Source organism: Juglans regia, chromosome 3 (assembly GCF_001411555.2).
Source record: "Juglans regia cultivar Chandler chromosome 3, Walnut 2.0, whole genome shotgun sequence".
NCBI lineage: Eukaryota > Viridiplantae > Streptophyta > Magnoliopsida > Fagales > Juglandaceae > Juglans > Juglans regia.
Genome location: NC_049903.1, coordinates 14,645,564 through 14,669,180, shown reverse-complemented (window position 1 = coordinate 14,669,180; position 23,617 = coordinate 14,645,564). Strand labels below are relative to the sequence as shown.

The 23,617-nt window shown below is 35.1% G+C and overlaps 2 protein-coding genes across 3 annotated transcripts; one reads left to right on the top strand and one right to left on the bottom strand.

Annotated features, from left to right (window-relative positions):
- The first annotated feature begins 12,288 nt into the window (after positions 1-12,288).
- LOC109013441 lies at positions 12,289-13,045 on the top strand. Its single transcript, XM_018995526.2, has one exon. The coding sequence runs from the start codon at positions 12,439-12,441 to the stop codon at positions 12,916-12,918; it is 480 nt and encodes a 159-aa protein (XP_018851071.1). The 5' UTR covers positions 12,289-12,438; the 3' UTR covers positions 12,919-13,045.
- Positions 13,046-15,145: 2,100 nt separating this feature from the next.
- LOC108988811 (ADP-ribosylation factor GTPase-activating protein AGD12-like) lies at positions 15,146-23,398 on the bottom strand. 2 transcript variants are annotated; one of them, XM_018962179.2, is made up of 9 exons: positions 23,047-23,398; positions 22,189-22,278; positions 19,438-19,519; positions 19,155-19,230; positions 17,717-17,880; positions 17,239-17,374; positions 16,844-16,960; positions 16,438-16,533; positions 15,146-15,538 (listed from the first exon to the last, which is right to left on the bottom strand). In XM_018962179.2, the coding sequence occupies exons 2-9, from the start codon at positions 22,223-22,225 to the stop codon at positions 15,257-15,259; spliced, it is 990 nt and encodes a 329-aa protein (XP_018817724.1). In that variant the 5' UTR covers positions 22,226-22,278; positions 23,047-23,398; the 3' UTR covers positions 15,146-15,256. The 2 variants fall into 2 exon arrangements, with proteins under 2 accessions (XP_018817724.1, XP_018817723.1); XM_018962178.2 differs by having other exon boundaries at positions 16,844-16,963; positions 23,047-23,367.
- Positions 23,399-23,617: the final 219 nt, after the last annotated feature.

The window sequence follows — 23,617 nt, the reverse complement described above, 5'->3', positions numbered from 1 at the left end:
AAATATTTGATAAAAGAAAAAAATAATAAAAATTAAAAAAAAGTATAGTGTGTGGAAGTTGTGTGAATGGTAGAAGGTTGTGTAGATTTTTTCTGTAATATATAAGGGATATATAGTTTGGTACATAAATTATTATAATCATTATAATTTATATACAATAAAATTAAGAATATCTCTAATATACAGATCATGAGAATGTTTAATTAATAATAATAAAGAGTGTATGCTATTATGTGATAAAATAAGTGCAAGGAAGGTGGAACTCATGAAAAGTAGAATTTTTAACTTTCTAGTTGCTTTGCAAAAGTAAGTTATTAGAGAGAGAGAGAGAGAGAGATTCCTTCACTATTTTATATGTATATACGAAAATGATGGGCAAAATCTTATTTACAATCTTGTTTTAAATGGATGGTATTTTTGTAAAATAATGATACTCTTATAATTATTTTACAAGTTATTTTATAAAAATATTCTCAATTTAAAATAGGATTTTAAAAATGCATAGTTGTCTCAATCCTTAGTCATGTATATATATATATATATATATAGATCTGTTATATATTTGTTAATATTCACAGTATCTTGCAATATGGAAAGACAAATTATGTAATCAATAAATATTTAGTAAACTCCATTATGTCACTAGGATAATTAAATTGCACTTTTAGTGCGTAGAGTGGATGAATATAAAGCACTTACTAAGCAACTTAAAAAAAATATATAGTTTTTACATCGAAAAAATATTTATATAAATTACACACCCAATCACAAATTAGACGTAATGGTTCCAAATGAGTCGTGTTTATTAATTTCTGACTACCATGTGCGCATTACAATAAAATTATTTATTTGTGATCAGTTATTTCTTATCAAAATGATTATATTCTCGTCACAAATAGTCATTCTCGTCGAAAATAACTCGTCATAAATATTTATTTTTTTTTCTTGTAGTTTCAATTATTATATCTTGACATTGAAAATTATTTTATTTCCTAGCCTAAAAAATAAAATAAAGAACAATTTAATTTAATATTCTACACACGCATGCACTAACTCTCACGTATATGAGATAGATAAGGCTAGATATTTGTTTTTGTTTAGAATATATAATCATATTGGTGGTAATTATATTTTGTACCCAAAATTCCCACTTTAAGCCCGTCCATCCATATTTCGTGAAGTTGTCGAGGCTCAGCATTTGGGCTCTCTAATGCGACAAGCTGTTGGTGGGGGCATTGGCCCTGTAATAGGATTTTTGAAGACACTTTTGTGGTCTTTCGAACAATGTTGTGGACGACCGACACTCTAGTATCCTTTGATCGACTTAGCTAAGGCCCATCATGTGTGAGGAATTCAGAATAATGTCGTTTTAAGCTCGAACAAGTATTAGAGGGAGTTTTTTTTTTAATATTTATAATAGCATTCTTTCGCATGACGACAATGGATGAACAGGGTGTTGAAGATTTATGAGATTGCTAGTGTGGGGAGTTAGGATGCATGTTTTAAGTTGGTAGATATAAGGGAAAGAAAAAGAGCTATATATATGGAGCTAATTATAGTTATTAACTTTTTTAGGTACTTTGTATTGCCGTCTTATATATAGCCATGCAAGCACGCCATTCTTGAAAACTACCATATATGTGTGCACTTTTTTTTCTTTTTTTTTTTTTTTTAAAAACCGTGTACAATACAAGAGATGGCATTTTTTCGTTCCAATAAAGTTTTGTTTCGAGACCATTTTTTTTTGTCCCAATAAAAAATTTAAAGGATGAAATGTGACCAACCCGTTTGAAGGAATTTGAACGATATTTTTTTAGGGACAAAATAGTTTTTTTCCAAAATACTGCTCGGACTGATAAAATTTGGTTCGAATTATTGGGTTACTATTCGGACGGGTTGATAATTTAATTCGAACGACACGAATTTATTTGCTCCCGTTTGAATGAAGATAGTGTTCGAATGATTTCTTGTTGTTTGTTTGAACTCGTCGGTTTGTGTTTGGACATAAAAAAATCCGATCGACGTACTAGAAAATGTTCGAATGAAAATTTGTGTTTGAACATTTAGTTTGATGAACTTTGTTCGAATGGTTTATTGTCCATTTGAATGATGATGGGTTTGTTCGAAATGAGACCGAAAGAGATTTGGATGTACCCAAAAAATACAAAAAAAATTAAATTAGCATAATTTGTTTATGCTTCAGGACTGGTCCAAACGCCATCGCAATTTGTATGCGATTTAACATACGATTGTGTTTGATTATTATAGTCAGTAGGACTATCTTGTTCCTGCAAAAGGAAAATATGTGTTACAATTTCAATTACAAATGTTGATATGTTAGTATTTATCGGAGACTAGTATAACGTTACTAATTTCTTTAGTAGTCGATGAAAATATATAGAACTCGCATGATGGTGTATTGTTAAATTTGCTCTATTTGCTTCGTTTATAATACCCAATTGCTACAAGAAAATAAACAACATTATTACTATATTTGTTTCATGCATCTAACATATAGCATAATGAAAGATAACATCGAAATTACTTGATATGCTAGATCTTCAAACATATCATAAAACTTCTCACATTCTTCTAGGCGCATGGTTTGGAATAGATTCTGATGTGCCTCTATTGCACTATTAAACTTTTGGTAGTGTACATAACATCTACCTTTATACCTCCGTAATGCATTATTCATCAACTCATCAACCAGTACTCGATCCTCTTGCCAGCCAAAATCAAGTTCAAACTCATCATTGAAAGAATTAGGAATGATAAGAACAAAAACAAACTACTTATAAATTAAGTAATAATTGAATAAAACTATTTTCTAAGTAGCTTATTATCAGGCAATGAGTTTTGATTTAGTCTTTCACATCTTGGAGAACCTTGGCCCAGGAGGATGTAGCCATGAGCCCATGAGTGCATATGTTAACATAGGAAGTAAGCGAAGCTACATGATCTCTAGATCCACCGTTGTGATCATCAGAAATATCAACTTTAATTTTTTCACTTTTTGCATTTTCTCTATGCAGACACTTCTAGTAATAGCTCGACCCCAGTGATAGCTTATAACAGCTATACAATAATTAAATAATATAATATCAAAATTTTATTTTATTTTTAAAACACTATTACGTAATTCATTACATAAACTCAAGTTTCTATCTAACATATCATGCTTTGGGTCTAGAGATATTGGCCCACCATGCATGACATGTGAACTAACTGGAGAGTCAGTAATAAATGTAGATGACAAATGAGTTGCTTTGCATTTGGGAGGCATAGCTGTTTAAAACTGTAATAAATTATTATTCACAAAAATGTTTTTACTATAATAACGATACTTATATATAAACAACTCTCATTCACTATTGTTTTTGCTCGACCACTTACCCTCATCCTCATTAGACACTTCAGTTGACTCATCTTCTTCTAACAAGCCTACCTCAAATACTTCTGGTTTAATATCTTATCTACACAGTAAAACCATGTCAAATTAGCTGAGATTAACAAATATATTGATGCCTGATTCGTTTTCTAGTTATGCTTCTTCACTTGTTGGATCATCAAATTCTTTCGATTGTCCCTCCGCTTTTGGAATGTAATTATATACATTTATTGGTATAAATTTCTGTATCACTCACCCTAGATTTTCATACTCCGGATCATCTAAGTAAAAAATTTGATTTGCTTGGCAAATGAGAACGAAAGTATCATCCTCATAACATGTGCGAGATGTATTAACATTTACAAAATATTCATCATTATGCACTCCTAATATAGGATTTAAGACATCCCATCAATTACACTTAAACAACCGAACTATATGTTCTCCTAAGTACTTTAATCCAATGATAGATTCGATGACTCCATAAAAATCAATATTCTCCTCCTCGTGGCTTCCTTCGACAATGATTCCATAATTTTGAGTTTTTCTATATCGTTCTTTATCAGCTATGTGAAATCTATATCCATGCACTATACATGTTGAGTAGTGAATGACCCGCATGGATGAACCATACGTCAAAGCATATGGTTCACTTGAAATATATTCTGAATTATCACCATATCTCGATACGACCTACATTAACAAACTTGTTTCAATTCAATTAACGTTAAATAGGAAAAAAAAATCTATTTTAGTGGTATGAAACTCGTTGAGAGAAAGATACTGTTTAATAATACCATCTGTTCAAACCAAGCAGCGAGCTCTTCTTTGTGTTTGTTTTCTACATTAGTTATACCATCCCTTCGAAGTAGACGAATGTCTTCGCTACACATGTTGAAATATTGCTTAATCCATATAAGTTATATTATCTTACGAGCTTTAAGTTATTTAAAGAATTCTAACCCTCATTTCAATTGCTTCGCTTCATAAAAATGATGGGACAAGACATTATCCAATGGGAGATCCTCCTAAATAGATCGAGCAATAGGTCAACGACCTTCGTAAAAATGCGACATATAAACTTAATATAAAGTAACCTTACTGTGAATGACAACTTGCTATGATGAGTGTACCCCTCATACAACTGTCATTATATGTCCTTCTACAATCTTGCAAAATTCTCATTGCCCGCATATGACTAACTAGATGTTCCTTTTGCATCCATCGCCCCAAACATTCCAGCATCAAGATCACCTAACATCTTTGCCATATCCTCACCATATTCATTAGTATCATTAGATACATCCACATTTATGTCATTGTCTTTCCCCATTTCCTAGACCTATGTGACAAATTTGATTCCTTGACGAAATGGTTCGATGTGTGAGACCCACAATGAGTATTTAGGATCGATTTCATTGGCATATAGATGCTCCTCCACCAGTATCAAATTGTGATGACTCAAAGTTTTGCACTTATTGCATGGACATCTTATAAAATCCCGACTGTCAGCACTTCCCCGTGCAAATTTTATAAATAACTTTACCCCCTTTGCATATTCGTTGTAGTCTCTACCAAGTCTGTCTCCCAAAAGCATCAAACTCTTATCTATTGTCTTTGTTTAATGAATAGTAGATTCATGAGATACATTGGAAGAAAATGTGGAAGGGAGGGGCAACCTAGAAGCTAAGCTAGTGAGTCGAGGAGGCCGAAATTGGTTGAGCGAGAGATCGTAATAGAAGACTTTCACAATTTCGTTTGGGGGGAAAAAGCCTATCATCCATAATCAGCGAAAGGGATGGGGTTCGATTTGTGTGCAGAAGAGGGTGGCTTAATCTAGATATGGTCGATGAAGTTTATTAGGGTATGTCAGAGATGGGGGTTGATGATGACTCATCTACGTTTGAAATTTGGAGAGTTAGTATTACTATCTCAGCAGATAGTATCGTTGAGTTTCTGGGTATCCCCATTGAGGTAGGTGCATACTTTGCACAACCACCAGCTTAGGGACATACAATGGTGATGATATTGAGGATGAAGCTCCCGTAGATGATGGTCCAACACATGATGAGATTCTTTGCATGATGCATGAGGATTCGACTCCTCCATATGATGATAGCAAGGTCATCAAACATGTTGATTGTTGAGCCTTCTTCGCATGCTAAATTTGATTTTTCAAACAATATCAAACTAAGAAAGCACAAGACAGATTTCAGCATAAAACGAGCTTGACTAATGTTACAGATAGCACAAGGAGAGCCGACTGATCTACCTCTATATTTCCTCATAAGCATCCGATCTGAGTCATGGTATTTGACTGGAGGTAGTCTACTGTATGATTTGATGATCTCCAACCTCCTAGTTAATTCGAAAGTGAATGTGCTATTGACAGAGTAGAGGCAACCACAGATTGGGCTCCTTAACAGGATAACTTTAAGTAAGAGCGATGGCCACTTGTGGAAGACTCACATTAATGTTGCGATGACACTAAACGTGATCCAACTCTTACGCCCAAATCGAGGAGCATCACACACTTTTGATCCAGGACATGGAGAGGATCGTGGGAATGATCACAACTCCCATTATGGTTCGACTACGAGAGATTGAGGGACGCATTATTGCGATGTAGAAGACCCTCAATAATCTTACATAATAGTTGTATTTTGTATCGATCCTTTTGTTTTGTATCGAACATTGTCACTTTAATTTCGATGGTTTTTAATTTTTATATATAGCAAGCTTGTTTGTTATAAAAAAAATTAGTTTCTTTTATTTTCTTACCATTTTGCAATGTAAAAAATAGCTCTACTATATACAACTAGGGATGCGTAATTGCCACGTAACCGGCTGATGTGGCATGTTATCACCTGATAGGAAGAAGAAGAAAAAGAAGAAGAAGAAAACTCTAGAAAATGTAGAAAAGGTAGAAGATGAATTAAAGAAAATGTAGAAGAGGAGATTTGAGTGGGAGAAGAGAGATCTAATAAGAGACAAACCCATTTCGAAACCATCTGACTAGCATTTCGATTGGAACTGGAGCATTTCGTCTGGGTTTTATTTTCGCAAAAAATGAATTAAAGTATAGAAAATGTAGAAAAGGCAGAAGATGAATTAAACTGTAGAAAATGTAGAAGAGGATATCTGAGTGGGAGAAGAGAGATCTAAGAAGAGACAAACCCATTTCGAAACCATCTGACTAGCATTTCGACTGGAAGTGGAGTATTTCGTCTGGGTTTTATTTTTTCCATTTCCTTAGTTTTGCATCCATGCGAGAACATAGTTCTAATTTGTTTTCATTTTGGGTTTTATTTTTGCAAAAAAATGCATCGTATTGAATAAGAAAATGTAGAAGAGGAGATCTGAGAAGAGACAAACCCATTTCGAAACCATCTGACCAGCATTTCGACTGGAACTGGAGCATTCAGCTAGAGCGTTTCACCTAGGTTTTAATTTTCCATTCCCTTAGTTTTGCATCCATGCGAGATTAGAGTTCTATTTTATTTTATTTTTTTCATTCTGGGTTTTATTTTTTTCTTTTTGCAAAAATTGCATTGTATTGAACAAGAAAATGTTGAAGAGGAGATATGAGTGGGAGAAGAGAGATCTAAGAAGAGATAAACCCATTTTGAAACCATCTGACCAGCATTTTGACTGGAACTAAAGCATTTGGCTGGAGCGTTTCGTCTGGGTTTTATTTTTTCCATTTCCTTAGTTTTGCATTCATGCAAGAATTGAGTTCTAATTTTTTTCATTTTGGGTTTTATTTTTTTCTTTTTACAAAAATTGCATCGTATTGAAAAATTGAAAAGCTTGAGTACTTGTGCTTTATCATTAACCTCAAGGTTCAATTCATCACGTACGAAAAAATTGATCTGAGAAGGGGAAGGAAAGAGTAGAAGAAAGAGAAGGGAGAGCTGAGAAGGGGACACACGAAGGGGAGATGCCAGGATGAAGAAGGTGTGTTTTGATCTTTAATAAAACATACGTATTGATCTGAGTGGCGGTTACCTGCCGATTCCCCCAGTCGATTACATTCATCATTTTTCTATAAAAAAAAAAAAAAAAGAGTTTTCCTAAGAGAAAAACTTTTTGTATTTTCAAATTGTTATTTACCATAAAAAAAACTATTAATTAAATTCTCAATTAATTATATTAATTTTCTAGGACAACATATATGATACATTTTAATTTACCATAATTAATAGATCTGTATAGATATATTTTTCATATTTTAAAAATGAAAATTAAAAGACTCGAGTAGTGATTATTTTTAAAATAATCTTTATAACTAAACTTATTTCGATTTTGTACATCACTGTTTGAACCAATCTTTTGAGCATTCAAATGGTCTATAAATCCTTTCGAACAAAAAATTACCATTCGAACAAGATAGCAAACACACTCGCTAGATTTATATATAACTTTTCACGAAAAGTGTGAGATCCCTATATTTCATGTGTTTTAATTCCTATTATATTTTATTTAAATGTGTTATTTTATTTTATTTATGTTATGTTAATTTATTTTGGTGTATTTTCGGTTTGGGCTTTTGATTTGTAGTGTTTTTATTTTGTTTGGGCCGTGTGTGTGTTTTGTTATAACACAGCCCATGTGTTTTGAATTGGCTCAACCTATGTGCAAAGGGCCCAGCCCGTTTGTTTTGTATGAACCCAGCCCCTTAATGGTCTAAACGGCGCTGTTTTGGTGTGAATCCCTTATGGTTTTGCCATTTTCTCCTTTGCGCCGTGCGACTTCTTCTTCTTTTCTTCTTTTTTCTTCTTCCATTTTCCAGCTTCTACTTGTTCCACCTGCTGCCGTTGCCACCACCTCCTTTCCTCCACCTCATGGCAGCATCGTGTCGTTCGGTAGTGGCTCCGAAAGGTTGCTATCCAACTGCAGCTCCATGCGGCGACCACTTTTCACCTCAAGCTCCCTTGCTTGCCTCCGTGTCGTTCGGCAACGCCCTCCCTCTATTGCTGTCAACCCACCACTTCACCACACAACCCATACTGCCGCGCATCTCCTCCACGGCTTACCCTGCAGGTTTTCACTTCTTCTACCCGTGAGACACGCAGTCTCACAAACCGCCATGCTCAACCTATAAATAGGCCATAGGTTTCTCAATTAAATCCTCTTAGTTCCTCTCTCTCTCTCTCTCTCTCTCTCTCTCTTATAAGTCTTTTACATCTCTAAGTGTTTAATGTGTTGTTTTAAGAATTTTAGTTGTTAATCCGAGAGCTTGAGAAGTTTTGCCGTGCTCTGTTTTGTTCTAAAGTTGCGAATTTTCTCGGTTTCTTGGTGAATTATTGGTAGGGGTGTCAAATCGTGTTAACGGGTTGTGTTCGTGTCGTGTCAAGGTATGTACATTACACTTAATGGGTCAACACGAACACGACCCGTTAAGGATTTCGTGTCAAAATTTCAAACCCGAACAGGACACGGTAAGATAACGGGTTGACACAACACGACCCTTTATGACTCGTTAATGAATAAGAAATAAATTGACACGACATGACACGACGCGACCCGTTCCTTTCCAACCTGTTTACGTTAATGGGTTGAACATACACGATACGACACGACACGACCCGTTTGACTTAATTGATTTTATATAAATATTTAAATATAAATAATATCTATAAAAAATTAACTACAAGTCTAAAATTACAATCCAAAAAATTATGATCCACACAATTTATAATAATATTCATTATTAAAATTACATTTCAAATATAATAAACAAAACATACAATGTAAATATATTAATGTTACAATCCCAAATATAATAAAAAATTAAAAATACAGATTTAAACAAATTTAGAACTTGAAGAAGGAAGTGGAGCGTCCTCCTTATCCTTTAGGTCTAAGGATATAAAGGTAAATTTAATTTTCTTAATGGGTTGACCCGTTAGTGACCCGTTAAGCAATCGTGTCTTAACGGGTCAACCCGTTTTGATCCGAACCCGTTAAGGCTAAACCCTAATCCGCTTTATCGTGTCGTGTTCGTATTGGGTTAACGGATCGTGTCACATATTGCCACTCCTAATTATTGGCTTGCTGTGAGTTGAGTTTTCCATCCATTTTTCTTAGATCAAATTTTTCCTTGAGAGAAACTCACCAAAAAGCCATTTTTTTTATTCTTGAACCACCGTGTGCCGCCACCTTTGGCAACACCTCCTTTCGCGCTATCTTCCAGAAAATTTTCATATTTTTGTATGTAATTTTCCAACCCAACCCATGAGTTTTAAAATAGTGTTATTATAATTGGTGTTTTATTATAAATTGTTGATTTGTGGGAATTGGGCCTTGGGCCATTAAAGTGTTGGGAAATTAATTGCAGTTGATGTTGGTGTTGAGCCTTGGGCTGGATTGGAGAAAGGGATTATGCGAGTAGTTGGTTGTAAATTGTGTAATTGTAATTGTTGTGAATTATAAATGAGCAAGTTAATATGTCATCCAATATTTGTTGGTATGCATATTTATCGTTTTTAATAAATTGTGCTATGAAGTTGCGCTGTATGTTTGGAAATTGGGACTATTGGTGTGTGCATATCACAACCTCAAGTCAAGATGGGGCATTATCTTGGTAGAGCTCTTCTAGTCACTAGGGAGAGTAACAGACTGAGTTGTTGCAGGGCTATGACGGGAATAGACGAGACTGTAACGCTCTCGTACTAATTTCATGACCTTTTGGCTGGCGGGGTTAGAGGATGCTTGACCATGTACGCGTTGGGCGCAGAACTGGGCATCGCTCGTTACGAAGTTTCATGCACGAACGTTAACCATGTTGTGACGATGAGAGCTAGGGTGTGCGAATGGTCTATAGAGGAGACCGTGGTGCATGCATATTAGAATAATGGTTATGATTGGGCCAAATGGGACTTTTGGCGTGAGTGATTAAAAATGTAATTTTGGGAAAAAGGAAACGTGGGTTTGTTTCCTTCATATTTGACCGTATATGGATGTGTTGGTTGTATGAATGTGTTTTAAATCTCTTAGATGTGTTGTTTTGCTTAATTACTTGCTGAGATGCCATAATTTAATTGTGGTGTTTTACCCTACGGTTTTGTCTTATGGTACCATAGAGTCTGATGTAGAGCCTAAGGGACCGGCTCCGCCTGAGGCATGACTTGCTGATATGTTGATTAGCATTATGAGACTTGTTTCCCTTATATTATTTCTTTTCTTTAAATTATCTGTCGAATGACTGTATAAATCTTATAAATATATTTTACTGTTTTTGAACAATTATGATACTTAATAAAGAAATACCTTTTTATTTATCTGCTGTGAATATTATATTGTATACTTATTATATGTTGTACACACTTTGAATACTGGTCGTTGGGGTGCGTGATCCGTGTAGTTATCATCCTGGTGTCACGAATTCTACAAAAAATAACACGTGAGAGTCGAGGGCTCCACAAAAAGAGTCGTTCGAATAACTACCTCTACATTTGAATAGAAATGTCATACCGTTTGGAATGATTACAAGACGTTCAAATGGTTTTCTCTTTTGGGATGTATATTTTGTCCCAGAAACTCTTGTTCGAATAAATATTTGCTTGCTCAAACGCGTAAAAAATCGCTTCCGTATTTTGGGACGAAATTTTAATTTTGTCTCAAATAACTACTTTAAAGGATGAAATTTAATTCGTCCCTAAATTATTTTGTTCCTGAAAATCGGATTTCTTGTAGTGGTACCTGCATATATAAGCATTAGTGATAAAATATATTTATTAAGATATACAAATGAACTAAGTTCTAATGAGTAAGTTTAAAAACAATACAAAGTTAAGCAAGGTTTAAACGAGTTTGTATCATTTTACAGTTGACCTTACTTTTATGTCTGTGAACTAATTACTTCCTAATAATAACCTAAGCCAGTCAAGGTCCAATTGCAAGCTGAGTAACTTTGCTTGTTTAGACTGTTTCTAATGGTCCTATTGTTAGTTGTTCGTAGGGGCATGAGTGAATGTATATTAGAGACAATGCATATGATAGATGGCATATTAATGTACATGATGGGCATGATGTTAGTCGGAGTGATGGCATGGTTAGCCGGATCTGTGCATGTGGACCCTCAGTTTCAGCTCCGGTCAGGTCACTCTCGCGAGTTGTTTAATTCCATCAATATATGCATGCCTCCAACCCTTTTAATTAGAGTTGTAGGCTTTATTTTACTATTCACTGATCTAGGTGGACTAGATGTTGTGTGGCCACCCTCTCAAAAATAAACTTAACAGCTAAGCAACTTGAAAAATATTAACATTTAAGCAACTGCATGGCCGGTAATTACAATATCCAATCACTCCACACATAAATATATAGTTCAAAAGGAGTAGTGTTGCTTGATAGAAAAGAAACACATTCTCCTTAGAGTCGCATCGAAGCATGCATCATTTAAATTTCTTGAAATGAAGATGATTTTTTAAAAGATATTAATGATGATTATATTATTGCGTATCATATGATATGAAATGCCACCGTTTTGTGTAAAGTGGATTAATCATGTTAAGATGGTAATTATATTTAGAAAAAAGATATTTATAATTGTGAATTGTGCAACAATCGTGTAATTATTTTTAAAAAAATAAATAAAATATAAGATTCATATAAAATAAATTAATTTTTTAATAATAAATTTCATTATTTTTTAAAATAATTATATAATATTTTTTATGATTATATGTAAAATTACCTTTATATTTAAGTAAAACTTAACTTATGTGGAAGTGGAAATTTTAATCATTTGATGAAATTCCCGACAAAGAAAAATAAAATGTACGATGGGGTTTTATTTTATTAAAGCGGTAAAAGACAAAGCAACAAACGGCGAGCATTTGGACTCTTTTTTGGGTTCTTTACCTACCCAACGAGAGACTCTCCGACACACTCTGTTTTCGTATCCATTTATCCACTCGCTCCCTGTAACTATATCAATACGACATCGTTTGGTTCTTCTTTTACTCTCGTATATAATGGCATTCTCCCTGGTTCTTTTCTGAAGAACGCAAAAACGAGAGAGAGACAGAGAGAGAGTAAAAATGGTGTCGTTTAGAGGAATAGCTACGGCGATCGCCATCTACGCGACGTTGATCTCCATCGCCCTCACCGGAGAATCCCAGTCCCACGAACTGCGCCCGTCGTATCACGGACTGGACTACCAGAGCTCGGCGGCGGGAGAAAAGTCGGCGCAGGAAATGAGGTCGTTCTTTGGCGGATCTTCGCCCACGTCTACCTCTTCCAACGTGGCGATGCCGAACGCCATGGATTCCAACTCAACCGACAACGACACGTCCTGGTGGTCTGGCCGCGGTAGTCATGGAGGTGATCACGTGAGGCAGGTGTTGCTGGTGGCGAGCGTAGCCTGTGGGGTAACAGGTGTCGCCTTGTTTGTGGCCTCCGCTCTACTTTATATCTTTAAGTTCCGACGACAAAGATCACCGGCGGTCCCACAACCGTTGTCGCCTGCATTATCATGTAATGATGATGAAAACAAGCTGCAAATAGTGGTTCGTGCATGACCTTTTATTTTAATTGTTTTTTGATCACAAAAAAGACTATTGCTTTCTTTTTCTTTTGCATTGCATGTTAGGTTTTGTTGTACGTTCCACGTTGTCTACCATACAAGAATATATTTTTATTAGCCTCTTCTTTATTTTCCCTCTTTTACTTATTAATTTTTATTTTTTTCTCCTAATATTACAATCCACAAGATTTTAACTATTATATCATCACACATTGTATTTTTATCATATTTATTTATTAATATAATTATAAATAATAAAATTTAAACTGTATTTAATAAGTGAAGTAATCTTATTATTATTCGTAAATTATTTATTATTATTTATAAATAATCTGAGATCTACTCAATATCAAAACGTACAATACGCTTAATTACCTAATAGCTAGACAGGTAGCAACAAGGATGGGGTATTTATTTGAACATGTGGATAGACAGTAGGATTTGAGAATCTTTTGCCAAATAGTCAAAAGATGACAGAAGATAATGATAATACTAAATTAATGGTCCGTCCATAATGGGTAATACTTTTTGTAATTCAGCAAAACATCATATCATATCATGTTCCAATCTAACACCCTTAATTTTCGGTTAGGCTCGGTATCTCCTTCCCACCAAGAAATTTTCATGCAGATAACAGTACACATTGTCGGTTGCTGTGGTTTGATCCAGCTCAATTGCTTGACTTGGATATATAATAAAACTGTATATGCATAATATATGAATTAATGTTTAAAAGTGGGGATCAGGGCTTGGCTTGGGTGGCAAGAACTATATCCTAGTGGTATGCTCCCTCCAGATCTAAGATTCAAATTTTTGGTACAAACAATTTTTAAGGAGCCATGCTCGCTCTACCAGTAAAAAGTCGATGTTTTACGTGGATACGAAGTTTAATCCGATTAAAGACATTGTAATCTTCGAGATGTAATTAGAAATCTACCCTTCTAAAAAATTACTAAATTTCACCACTTTTAGTTTATTTGAATGATTAGGATCAACTTAACATTATTTTTTAAAAATATAAAAAAATTGCAATATACTAATAGTCACTTACTTAATTAGTAAGTAAAAGAAAAAAATATATAAAAATTAAATTAAATATATAAACGGTCAAAATGATAGAGCGACATTGTAGAATTATTCATAAGAGACATATCTCTGTTGGTTTTCACTTGAGGGTCATTTTCACAACTTTAGAATGCAAGATGTAAGAGCCGAAAGCTCTGAAACAGCTGGCAACAATGCAAGCAGGAGCCATGTAAGGTAAATCTTGTACCTTTCTGGACAAGCAGATAACACATGGTTTACGTATGCAGTTGTAGCTATCATTATCATAAAGACGTTTCCATTTCATTAGTGGAGATATGGAGAGCTCATGATAACAAGTACTACACCCTCCATTCTTCCATTATTTAGATTTTTTGGGCCCAATATATCCTAGAAAACCGAATCAATCTCCCAGCATCACTTGAATTTTATTACAAGATTTTTAGCATTTGTGAATGTGTTTTAGACAGCTTTCAGAGGTTCTTTTCCAAATTGTTGTACATCTGTGTCGAACAAAGTTATATCAAACGAGTCAAAAAGAAAAGAAAAGAAAAGAACCAAAGGATTAAAAAAAAAAAAAAAAATACAGAGAATTTGGATGGGGGAATTTGAGTTACTCCCCCATCCAAACAAAAAAGCAAGAGGGGGGGGGGGGCCCGGTTGTGAATGTACCATCCGGCATGAACTTAACATTCACTCTTAATGAAATCTACAGCAGTGTGTGTAACACTGGTCAAAATCTAAAGCAGTGTATAACAAGTTGGTATTGATTTCTGTAATTTGTTGGGTGGTGTTGGGCATTTCTCAACCTCAAAAACTAACTCAAGAGGTGAGGTTTTCCCTCACACTTATAAACTGACCACCAGCCCATTCTACAACCAATGTGGGACAACCCAACAATCTCATCCTCACACATTGGGCCTAGGTTGGAGGCAGCAAAAACCCGTTTCTCCTGCAGGACTATTGGGCTTGACTGTTGATGAACCTAGGCTCTGATATCAGTGTTGGGTGGTCTTGGGCCTCTCTCAACCTCAAAAGCTAGCTTAAGAGTTGAAACTTTCCCTCACACTTATAAACTGACTACCAGCTCCTTCCATAACCAACCGATGTGGGACAAGGCCAACATAATTCACTCAATTTTGATAGTGATGACAAAAGAAACCAAAAATTAACATATACATTTGAAAGAAGACGTGTACTGAATTGTTTTGAACGAGTACATAAGAATTACAGGATTTTATTAGAAGCAATGGGAAGAAAAATAAATAAATAAATAAATAAATATGTACCTATTGGTCAAGTGGCATCCACTCTAGTTCTAGCTCTAGTTCTCCAGATTCCACATTCTGTAGTTTGAGGGATACCTCCTGTTTCACCTTACCATCAACAATGTTAACGGTGCTATCATTTACCAGGGCATTGTCATGTGATTTCAGCCATTTACCAATCTGCATATTCCCAAACATCCCTGCATCTCCAAATGCTATTGCAGATGTTATCAGGGGCTGGAGATCAATCTCAGCTTCTCCCATAATGTCATCAGATGAAAATGTGTCATGATCAAACACACGCTGCAACAGGGTAAAGGCATGTCAGCTAAACTGCCATAACCTAGTTCATTTCATGTCAAATTATTTGCATAAAAATAGTTCTAGGCCTCAACAAAAAGCAAGTGCATAGTAGATAGAGCTCTTCCTGGCTCTATTATTTTTAAATAAAATAATTAAGATATAACTAGTTAAGGAAGAAATGAGGGGAGGAAACAGAGTAGGGAAAATTTACAAGAGAAAAGAAAGAGCCAAACTTTCTAGGTGAGAAGCAAAAAGTTTGGTCGAGGAACCAACTGAAAATGCTTGCTTTATATATTTGTATAGGTAACAAAACTAGCCCTTTTTAACAAATAACAAGCCTACATTATCAGCACAGAGATAGAACTGTGTCTTTACGGGTAACATTGTAATACACGCGGGGTTAATTCCCTGCACCACTAGGGTTAGTATAAGGTGGCAGATCCTTAATTACAAACATAACCCAAAAAAAAAAATGTTCAATACTAAACTCATTTTGTGATAATAATCATGTAATATGAGTGAGACAGGTGGTATGTAGTCCCCTAGGCCTAGCTCAGGTAGTAAATGGATGGTTGCAGATATTAGATTCAAGTTTGCCAAACAAAAAAGGGAGGCTTTCATGCATGGAGAATTCAAATAGGTAATGGACTTGAGGACTGAAGTCCACTCCAGTAGTGGTAATCAAACATCCTTCAAGGGGCAAAACAAAAGAAAACACATCTGGAAACGAGGTCCCATATGTGTACTTATTCCTATAGAATGATTCCGGGTTTACAAATACAACATAAAGGTAGCATGTATCACACCAAATGCAATCAATAATCAATCAGAAAAAGACAGAAGCATAAAGAAAAAGTCACTTAAAAACATCCAGAAGAAAAAGAAACAGCCAGGCTTACCAACTTCAAGGCTCCATAACTCTGAGGAACTGACAGCATGAGTTCCTCATTCCAGACTGGATTCAAGTTGCTCTTGATTATAGTCGTCTGAACAGTCTAATATCATAGGTAAAAAAAAAAAAAAAAAAATTATCATCCTGTGAACTAAGTAAGATTATCCTAAAGCTATTTAAGTGATAATGGATTCATCAAAATCAAGAATACATGGTCCGCCATTTTAGCAGGAATCTGACCGGCTGTCCAACCAGTTGAATTAGCTATACAGGTCCATTTAGGCTACTCTGCTCTACCTAGGGCCAAGTCCTACCCCTCAAATATAATGTATATGTTAAAAAAATAATCAACAAACCCAAAGAGAATTTGCAGTTTCCCCAATGAAAAAAAATGAAAAAGTAAGGTGACTAACCTGTTGCCCAAGAGTCAAGATTACGTAAGGATCACTTGACATCATATCTCTGATAGCTAAATCTGTACCTTTTATAACTTTGACCTTCAACAGTCCAATAAATTCTACCATGCCTTCCTGCTATACCATTTAGCATCAGACATACTGAGGTAACCCAGTAGATCAATATACAATGTCACATCAAATATCTGTCCAGAAGAAATTTTGTGTCTATATTAAACACAATTTATCTACCAACTGAATCTAATCTATATGCCAAGTGTCCACGGAATTATGGTTTCTGAAAAATTTTAATTTTATCTGATTGTCTCCCTCTCTTCCTAATGATATGAATTTTTATCTTTGCCATTGAAGTGATGACTCTGCAGGAAGAAGAAAAGGAAAACAAAACTTACCGATTTTTGAGAAGAATTTGATCGAAGACTGTCCATAATCTTTGTAGAAAAAGTTGACTGGAGAGAAGTCGTTCTCGAAGGAAGAGACACAATCCGCAGGCTAGGTTTCAAAAATGTTTGAAGCTCATACTTAGCCCTACAAAATGGACTATGTAAGTGACACCCTAAGGGCCTGAAATATACACAAAAATTGAATCTGCGCCTTGTATGACAAATCCGTCCTGCCATACCGTTCAGTCAATTGTCAAATGAGCATCAAAGTCAGGTAGTACAAGAGCATGAGTATGGACAGGATAAAGTGGTTCAATGGCAGGTTGAACAGCAAGAAGGATGGTTATGGTAATTTGAGTGCGGAATGTATAAAAATCCATTTGTGGTTCTCAAACAGTCTGAATCACATACAGGGTGATTAAATATATAGACATGAAGCAAGTGTCTCACAGATGGATGGCTCAAAGGATTATAAATCATATCTAACCGGATGAATGCCGCACGCTCAGCATGACTGGCATCTGGTCCAGGCTTTGCATATCCTTCAGGTATAAAAGCCTCATAAATTGCATTAGCAGAAGAATTTCCTCCAACTTCAAACATGGAATCAATTTCGTCATCAGACCAATCATCCAATGTCACAGATAGAACCTAAAAAGACCAGTTTAATGTTGTTCAGTGAAATATACAAGCTTATAGATTGTATGTGCATGTGCTTGTGTTGGGACGGAGCACAAAAGCTCAAGCATCTAGATAAATCATGCCATCCATTTTTGAAGAAAATATTGAACTTGGCAATAAGAACTGACAACGTAAATAGACATAGACATAAAACTGGAATTCAACCAGCATAAACATGAAGATTAAGCAATTAGAACTGAGCAGATTCCACCATATTACTGTCATAGCTATCAATCATTCAGTCCACAATAAAATGACAATTTTTTTTCTGGAACCAGTATACACTTCAAAGAAAAAAAGAGGATCCCCCTCCAAACCAAAAAGTAAGATTGTTTTGTGTAGGAGAAACAATATCTACAGTCCGGCAAGTAGTTCCTCTCTCTCTCTGTCTCTCCCCTCTCTCTCATGTGTGAACTGCTTAAACTCAGTTAACAAGAAAAAAGGACTGTTCATGACCTGAAAAGCCATTCAGGTTGTGGGTCAACAGTTTGACTACAGGTTGACACAGGTCAACCAATGGAATTGGCATGATGTCAAAAATATTTTGTATCCTAAATACATTATAAAAGAAGATATAATGGAGACTGAGAAACCCAGACCTTGTCAAGTGACAAACAAACGCGTCACTAGAGAGTCGAACTGGCAGGTCAACTGGTCAAAGCAGGCTTTTTCTAAACAATTCTAAGGTAAACCTGGGTTGGAAAGTGGAGTGGGAGACGAGCAGTCCAAATTCCCGGTGCAGTTTGGCTTAAAACATTACAGTAAAACTTGTAAGAAATGCAAGCGAACAGTCTAAAATTCAATCTGGGCTGCAGCAGAGGGGAAATGGTTTGCTCAAGAAGTATTATTTTCTAATTCTATGAATAGCATTCAGCAGATATCAATAAGTAAAGCACTCATAGCTTTAGTGCTTGACTGTAAAAGGGGATATTTCTCCCTAGCCATGCTAGGATATGACATTAAACTCTTTTGGTCCTACTTAGTTCTTAGGGTCACAATTTCACGAAACTTGTATTTTGACTTGAAAAATATGTGCTAAAAATTGAAAAATCAGTTTCCAACTTTGTCAAAATGCAAGGAATCCATTCTTCAGTATATACCATCACACATGTGGTCACAAGTGGCTTTCAACAATTGGCTACTTGTATACCATCACACTTGTGGTCACACGTGGATATAAAAAATGGCTGCTTTTCAAGTTTTACAATTATCATGACAAAGTAAGGCAATCTGGGAGCAGTTACCTTGGATATATGGGTACCGAGGCTCCTGTGTACACCACAACATTTCAAGCATATAAAAACTCCAATATTTGCTGACCTGAAAGCAACGAATTCCTCAACATCTTATAGGAATATGATAGAGCAGCAATAACATGTTTTTCATGATTTTTATTCATCTACAAAAACTCATACTCGTCTTTTTTATTCTTATTGTCAAGCATGAAAGGTAACTTGTCACAATACACACACACACGCCATATTCATACAGTTAACAAACTAAAGTTGTTGAGATGGTAAAACTCACGCCCATTTAGGATCCTGGGCACCACAATCAGCACAATGGCGATTATCTTTCTGAAGCAATAGATCCTTTAGTCTTCTTTTACCTAAACACCAAAAAAACAAAAAGCACATCATTCACAAAGTCGAGAAAGAAGATATTATTTCCATATGGTTTTAATACAAAATTCGTCCATGCTCCATATGCTTTTTTAATTGAACTTTTTCCTCCCTACATCGACACTAACGAAACACGTGTCAACATAAGCGTCAAGGGTATAGAAAGAAAAGCCAAAGAATTGTTTTAAAAAGCCAAAAAGATTTTAAAAAAGGGAAACACCCAACAAAAACATAGAAAAAAAAAAAACCCATAAACAACACAAAAAGTATTAAAAAATAAATAAATAAATTTATTAAAAAACTTAAAACTAATCGAAACTAAATTTTTTTAAAAAAACCAAAATGAAAAGTTTCATAAAATTGGGAAAAAAAACTATAAAAAATAAAGAATAAAATAAACTAAAAAAAAGAGCGAGGCGTCTCCCGTGAGGGCCACCTGAAAAATTTAACAAAACCATTTTTATCATTTCGGTTTTTAGTGATTTTTAATTTTTTTTAACTTGCTTTTAAGTTTGTTAACTTCTATTATGTTTTAATTTTTGGTTTCTATGCTTTTCTGGATTGTTTACCTTTTTAAGTTTTTTCGGATTTTTGGAATGGCTTTCTTAATTTATAATACTATTTCTATGCTTTTTAAATTTTTTTGAACCCCGGTGAAAGAAAACTAACGGAAGGGTGATGGAAGAATCAATTTAATCAAACATGAAAACATAATGCGGAAAAAATACGAATAAATAGTATAGAGTCTAGAGAGAGTAATTTGACTTTTAGGCAAACTAGAAGAGCCAAGTTTGTATGCAACCCAATATACCATATGTGGCCTGTTAAGTGACACATGTTGAGTCCTCATTGGTGCTGGTTTAGCATTAGTTTCCCTAGGGGCTTGCTCAAGCGGTAAGAGCCTTAGACTTAGTGATATGCTCTCTGCAAATCTAAGGTTTGAACCCTTGAGTGCAAATAATTTCAGGGGGTCATTGGATTGGGAGAATTTTTCCTTGAATTACTTGAGGTGCACTTGCAAAAAACTCCTTACCAAAGGCCTGTTCACCCTCAGGATTAGTCGGGATTTTGTTCCTAGACACCCGGTAAAAGAAAACTAACGGAAGGGTAGTGGAAGAATCAGTTTAATCAAACATGAAAACATAAGGATGAAAAAATACAAATAAATAGCAGAGTCTAGAGAGAGTAATTTGAATTTTAGGCAAACTGGAAGAGCCAAGTTTGTATGTAACCCAATATACCATGTGGCATGTTAAGTGACACATGTTAAGTCCTCATTGGTGCTGGTTTAGCATTAGTTTCCCTAAGGGTTGGCTCAAGTGGTAAGAGCCTTAGACTTAGTGGTATGCTCCCTGCAAATCTAAGGTTCAAACCCTTGAGTGCAAATAATTTCTAAGGGCCATCGAATTGGGAGAATTTTCCCTTGAATTACTTGAGGTGCACTTGCAGAAAATTTCTTACCAAATGCTTGTTCACCCACCCCCAGGATTAGTTGGGATTTTGTTCCCAAACACCCGGTGAAAGAAAACTAACTGAAGGGTGATGGAAGAATCAATTTAATCAAACATGAAAATATAAGGAGGAAAAAATACAAATAAATAGTAGAGTCTAGAGAGAGTAATTTGACTTTTAGGCAAACTAGAAGAGCCAAGTTTGTTTGTAACCCAATATACCAAAAATATAATATGGGTAGCCTCATACAAAGCTCCCAAAAAACAGAGTGAAAATGTCATCAGACAAGATATGATTGTTGACATCTAAGCCTCTTGTGGAGCAAAATGGAGCACTTTGTCTTCATAGTTTCTCCATGCCATTTCTTTACTACAGATTAAAACCAGAATAATTACGAAATATAAACCTTTTAATTTCTCAGAGTTTAGGTTTCAACATGAAAAGAGTAGATGGAATAAAAAATTATGCTGTCGAAAATCCGATTCTCACAATAATGGCACATGAGAAGTGGGGAAAATAAATGATATAAAGGATCAAAGTAAAAATATAAGTCACTCCTATCTCTACAAGGCCCTCACCTCTCCTTCACTTTCTTGTCAGATGCTAAAACACTACAAGCATAACTTTCAACAGCATGTAGGTTACAATTTTTAAATTGGGGGCATATAAACCCTCCCTACAAATAAAATGTCTTTGAATGGCCAAAGACAAATATAACGTCTTTAAATGCGCCTGAATACTGCACTTAGAGGCCCCTACCATATTGTTAGAATTAACTGCTCTTAACCACAGGTAAAAGTGGTTCACACCGCTATATTGTTTTCTTCAATGTTCTTTTCATGGATTGGTAACTAAAACTGTTGTTGACGGACTGCTTTAATTCCTTGCAAACTGCAACTCTGTGAGCTACCACACTATAGTTGTTATGATGGACATACATATCCAGTTGCTAAAATGCAACTTTCACCTCCCAATATCGTAGTAATGAAATATGAAAGTGCCCATATGGAAAACCGTGTTGGGGGGAGGGGGGGGGATATATATATATATATATATATATATTTCTATACTCACAGACAAATTATCTACAAATTACTTAAATTACATGTTACATTACTGCATCAATTCGTAGTATGGATAAGGCTAACCGATTACATGGAGCCCACTAATAATAGTAAAACACTAGAAAGTACAACAAGGATACCTGAAATAGGCCTCCCGAGTTCCAGTGGACGGTTCATTGCTCTGCTTAAAACCCACAATCATCCAATGTAACTCAGCACTTTCAAATACTCTGGACAAAAGTGACAAGAAAAAATGTTAACGACCATTAGCCGTAAAAGTGATGCTGAAAATCCAACAACTCACAAACTCTGAATATTCTCAAAATTAAACCACATTCAAGAAGATTATCAGCGTAAAATTACACAAAGTAGAAATAAACTTCTTTCCGTACCATAGATGTCAAATTTGTACAGGAGAAATCAAAACATGCAAACATTCATAGAGTGAGACAAAAAAACCCTTGAGATAATTTGCAGGCATTCAAATTATGCAAAAATTCACAACTACGGAAAAATTACTCAATAAGAAATTATTGGTTTCTTTGATCTCGAAAGACTCGATATCCAAATATCATTTAGAATCCGAATTTTTTCTCATCAGCCGAGCGCAACTACTGCAAAGGCCGAGGGCGAAAAAAGTAGAACGCAACTAACTGCAAAGAGCAATCAATATTACTTAATGTGGGAAAAAAAGATTACTGGCCATAAGGCATAGTAACGGATTAAACCCCATAAAAAATACGGGAGAGATGGTTAGAGAATGATTTAGGATTAAGGGACGATTCATACATGGTAAAAAAGACAGAAAATTACAAAATGAGACCGTTTTGAAACTGCCATAGAAAAAACAAAAAGAATCGTTTACATCAAAGGTTTCCAAACCTTTGGACGATTGTTATCATTTACAGTCACGAGAAAAAGTCAGAAATAATTGAGAGTTACAAGTTATGGCAGCCTAAATGAAAGATCTGATTGAAAAAGAGAGACAGAAAACTCACCAACAAATTTGAGGAAATCAAATGCCCGACTCCAAATCGGAAGAACTCCAGAGAGAGAAAGAGAGAGAGGGGTGGGGATGTTATTCACTTTTTTGTTTCAGAACCTCTCGATTATGGACGATGGAAAACTGGGTGTGGGTGTTTTTGTTGGAAATATAGTCTGTCCTAGGCATTGATTGGTTAATTATATATATTAATATAAGTTCCGAAGAGAAGTGGGAATGGTGTAAATTTCGTCATTGGAGAGTTCAAAATAAGTTTGAAGAAGTTAAGCCAGAGCCCCACATAGACATGGAAATGGACATCATCGGATTCGTATCCCCTCCCCTCCAAACATACATTGATCAGTTTTACGAAGTTTCCAACTCGAGCCAGCTTTGGTCGCCTACTTTAACGGTAATTTCTAAACAGCATCCTCTATATTTTAGTCTTCATTTGACGTGGTACACTAAACTCTATTTTGCATTCTTTATTTTCTTTTTTATTTTTATTTTTTGCATTTTTTTTTTAATTAATTTCTGATTGAAGTCTCTTATTTTATATTTATATATATATATATAGTAATTCGACC

Bases quoted from the DNA above. Each gene is read 5' to 3' on its own strand.
- LOC109013441 (XM_018995526.2), top strand. From the start codon at position 12,439: ATGGTGTCGTTTAGAGGAATAGCTACGGCGATCGCCATCTACGCGACG.
- LOC108988811 (XM_018962178.2), bottom strand. From the start codon at position 22,225: ATGAACCGTCCACTGGAACTCGGGAGGCCTATTTCAG. The intron at 19,520-22,188 runs GTATCCTTGTTG...TTTGGTGTTTAG, and splicing joins ACTCGGGAGGCCTATTTCAG to GTAAAAGAAGACTAAAGGAT. The intron at 17,881-19,154 runs GTAACTGCTCCC...TGGTCTTTTTAG, and splicing joins TCGGTACCCATATATCCAAG to GTTCTATCTGTGACATTGGA.